At 46.2% G+C, this 3795-nt stretch overlaps 1 protein-coding gene across 1 annotated transcript; it reads right to left on the reverse strand.

Moving 5' to 3' along the window:
- Positions 1-1724: 1724 nt before the first annotated feature.
- Positions 1725-3383, reverse strand: LOC146378961 (latent-transforming growth factor beta-binding protein 3-like). The gene is made up of 5 exons (XM_084941639.1): positions 3335-3383; positions 2955-3113; positions 2783-2872; positions 2525-2653; positions 1725-2341 (listed from the first exon to the last, which is right to left on the reverse strand). Exons 1-5 carry the CDS (start codon positions 3381-3383, stop codon positions 2190-2192), a joined length of 579 nt encoding a protein of 192 aa, XP_084797765.1. The 3' UTR covers positions 1725-2189.
- Between the last annotated feature and the right edge of the window lie 412 nt (positions 3384-3795).

Below are 3795 nucleotides of genomic sequence, written 5' to 3' on the forward strand. Positions count from 1 at the left end.
TACAGAAATCTGAGATATACAGTTATACAGAAATGGGAACTATGCAAGTTGTAAACAGTTGTAGGGTTAAAAATTATCGTATGTACAGAATGATTATTTACAGAGCTATACAGTAGTGCAGTTAAGATAAATTAGATATGTGGATAATTTCTACAGTATCTATATAAAGTGCTAGTGGTTGTGAGTGGTGGTTCAGTCCATGTTATTATTGTGTGTTTGAGGGTACAGTTGTCCATTGTGGGTGTGTGTATGTTCAGTCCATGTGTTAACGTGGGTCAGATGTCAGGAGGCAGAGTTCAGGAGTCTGACAGCTGTGGGGAAGAAGCTGTTCCGGTACCTGGTGGTCTTAGTCCGGAGGCTCCTGTAGCGCCTCCCAGAGGGCAGGAGGGTGAAGAGTCCATGTGATGGGTGACTGGGGTCTCTGATGATTTTCCCAGCCCTTTTCAGACACCGCTTCCTGTAGATGTCTTTTATGGCAGGAAGTGGTGCTCCGGCGATGCGCTGGGCAGTTTTCACGACCCTCTGCAACGCCTTCCGGTCCGAGGCAGAGCAGTTCCCGTGCCAGACTGTTATACAGTTGGTCAGGATGCTCTCGATGGTGCAACGATAGAAGTTCACCAGGATGTCTGAGGACAGGTGGTTCTTCCTCAGAGTCCTCAAGAAGAAGAGGCGCTGGTGAGCCTTCTTGACCAGCTTGGAGCAGTTGGTCGTCCAGGTGAGATCCTCGGAGATGTGGACTCCCAGGAACTTGAAGCTGCTCACACGCTCCACAGCCGTCCCCTTAATGTGGATGGGTGGATGTGGGTCAGCATTCCTCCTGTAGTCCACGATGAGCTCCTTGGTCTTCTCGGTGTTAAGCAGCAGGTTGTTTGTGTCGCACCACTCAGCCAGACGATCCACCTCCTCCCTGTAGGCGGCCTCATCGTTGTCACTGATGAGGCCAATCACCGTGGTGTCATCTGCAAACTTAATGATGGTGTTGGAACCATCAGCAGGTCTGCAGTCGTGGGTGAAGAGGGAGTAGAGGAAGGGGCTCATCACACAGCCTTGTGGTACACCGGTGTTCATTGTGATGGTAGATGAGCAGTGGTTATCCAGCCGGACATGTTGGGGGCGGTTGGTCAGGAAGTCCAGTAACCATTTGCAGATGAGGGAACTGATGCCCAGGTCTGTCAGTTTCCTGATGAGTTGTGAGGGGTGGATTGTATTGAACGCTGAACTGAAGTCTATAAACAGCATTCTGGCGTAGGTGTTGTTGTTGTCCAGGTGTGAGAGGACAGAGTGCAGTGCGATGGAGACTGCATCCTCTGTGCTCCTGTTCTGGCGGTATGCGAATTGGTGGGGGTCCAGGGTGGGGGGGAGACAGGATTTGAAGTGTGCTAGGACCAGCTGCTCTAAGCACTTAGTGATGATGGGGGTGAGTGCTACTGGGCGGTAGTCATTGAGGCAAGATGGGTTGGAGTTTTTGGGTATCGGGACGATGGAGGTGGATTTAAAGCAGGCCGGTACCACAGCGTGGGCCAAGGACAGGTTGAATATGTCTGTCAGCACTCCTGCAAGCTCCCCAGAACACGCTCTGAGAACACGCCCGGGTATGCCATCAGGGCCTGCAGCCTTGTGGACATTGATCCTGCTCAGCACCGCTCCTACATCGGTGGGGGAGAGAGTCAGAGGTTGGTGGTCTGGCGTCACGTCTGCTTTGGTTGTGGTTGTGGGGTTCCCTCGCTCAAAACGAGCATAAAAGTTGTTGAGCTCGTTGAGGAAGGAGACATCAGAGGATGTCCTCATTGTTTGAATCAAAAATTCAAAAGAAGATAAAAGCAACTGGGAGGTCAATGACAAAAATCACAAAATGCACAATTTAAACTACAAAAACAGTTCAAAATAAAAAAAAATAATTACAAAATACTTTTAGCGCACAAATAAACAAACATATTCCTTATCTGTGTTGCAGATTTTTTTAAAATGTGGACTGGCCAATGAAAAAGGGGCTGACAATGATATGTTTTGTACATTTTATATTGTTATGACGTGGCTCCCGATGACAACATGTTTGTATGTTTACTGCGTTCACACAGTCCCATGTATGTACCATGAGAGAGGAGTGTAAGAGCTGCACGTGCTGGTTTGTTTGTGCACGCCGCGTAGATGGGGAGAGACGTAGCGGCACGCAGAGCAACGCACAGAGGTTACCGAGTTCTGCGACGGATGCACACGTTTGGCCTACGCGTGTGCACAAAGCCTTGCTTGCACAAGCACTTGTACGAGCCAGAAGTGTTCACACAGCGAGCGTTCTTGCATGGACTAACACGGACATCTGGTTCTGCACACTCGTCAATGTCTGGAACAAAGAAAAACAAGTATTCATTAGTGACAATGAGCCATAAAACAGAAATCCAAACATTAGTTGACAGAACAAAGTTATAATCTGCACATTGGCTGCTGTACATACACTAATAAGAGAATCTAGGACTCTAAAAGAATATGTGTATTTGCATTTTTGTAGTGTATATGTAGGACAGACCTATACAGCGAGCACGCGAGTAGTCTAGCCTAAAGCCTGGGTTACATTCACACATAGTGCCCAGGTAGGAACGGACACAGCGGCCATGTCCGCAGCTGCATTCGTCGGAATCTTCTTCTGAACTGTCACCTTTTCACAAAACGAACCAGGGGAAAAGAGAAAATGGGGGCAGAAAGAGGTAAATAAATAAGCCTTGTCTGAGGGCAGGAATGTTTCAGCTATCACTGATTTTTAACAAAAACCGTCATTGAGTGTCACCCGGGTTGTAATTGGGAAAAGCTGCCTGCAAATCCTGTTCCCCGTCTGACTCCGTCTCAAGATGCATCCCACACAGATGGCTGAACATTGCTGGGTAAAACAGATAAAATTCTTGTTAATTCAATAAATGGATTAAGTGCTAAAGAGGTCTGGCAAGTTTTCAGTAGCTCACCTGAGTTTCTGGGAGGGCAGCTGTTACACTCGGGCCCCCAGCCACGACCGAAGTGACAGCAGCACTCTGAATACGTCACCACCCAGTTCTGGGGCTCGCTGCAGATCCAGCCCTCCTCAATTCGCGTGAAGCACACATCCTTGTGAGCTGCAGTCCGATCTAGAGATGGAAAAAAGGATAAAAAACAAGTCGTGAAATTTTAACTGATCTCAGTGTTCAAGTGTATTTAATAAGAGAAGGTAAAGAATACTAATCTTAATATACAATATTTGAAAAAAGTCAGATTGGTTCACATTGCAAATTACACCTAAAAACAGTAAATGTACACTTTTATTTGTACTACAAAGTAAGCACACAAATACTTTACTATTTTTTTTTACAAGCTTGTAATATCTGGGAGTAACAAGCATCAGGCGCCCATTCAGACATGTATATCCATCTACACCATATGGACAAAAGTATCGGGCCACCCACACACTTAGACTACGTTCACACTGCAGGTCTTAATGCTCGATTCCGATTTTTATGTCTGCTTGTTCACACTACAAATAAAATGTGACAGCAAACGCACTCTAGTGTGAACGCTCAAAGCGGCCACATGCGCAAAAGAAGACGTCACACACAACGCGCTCTGTTTAGACTCAAACCAAACAGTATTGTTTGACTGATGGCCCTTAATATAAAGACTTGTTTCGGACTTTACGTTTCCCAATTTTGCTCTAAGTTATAAAGTTATTTTGTTATTTACATATGGCCTAATAATTACCCTTATTGCTGTTTTAGAGAGGAGCGGTGCTTCAAAGGATAGTCGCAGATTTCTGTCAGAATCTGCAGATTATAC

Source organism: Perissodus microlepis, chromosome 10 (assembly GCF_051167445.1).
Source record: "Perissodus microlepis isolate ML-2025 ecotype Zambia chromosome 10, ASM5116744v1, whole genome shotgun sequence".
NCBI classification, from domain to species: domain Eukaryota; kingdom Metazoa; phylum Chordata; class Actinopteri; order Cichliformes; family Cichlidae; genus Perissodus; species Perissodus microlepis.

Excerpts from the sequence above, each read along its gene's own strand:
- LOC146378961 (XM_084941639.1), bottom strand. The coding sequence starts at position 3,383 with ATGTCTGAATGGGCGCCTGATGCTTGTTACTCCCAGATATTACAAGCT. Across the intron at positions 2,873-2,954 it reads CTGCCCTCCCAGAAACTCAG|CAATGTTCAGCCATCTGTGT; the intron begins GTGAGCTACTGA and ends TGTTTTACCCAG. Across the intron at positions 2,342-2,524 it reads CTCGCGTGCTCGCTGTATAG|ACATTGACGAGTGTGCAGAA; the intron begins GTCTGTCCTACA and ends TCTTTGTTCCAG.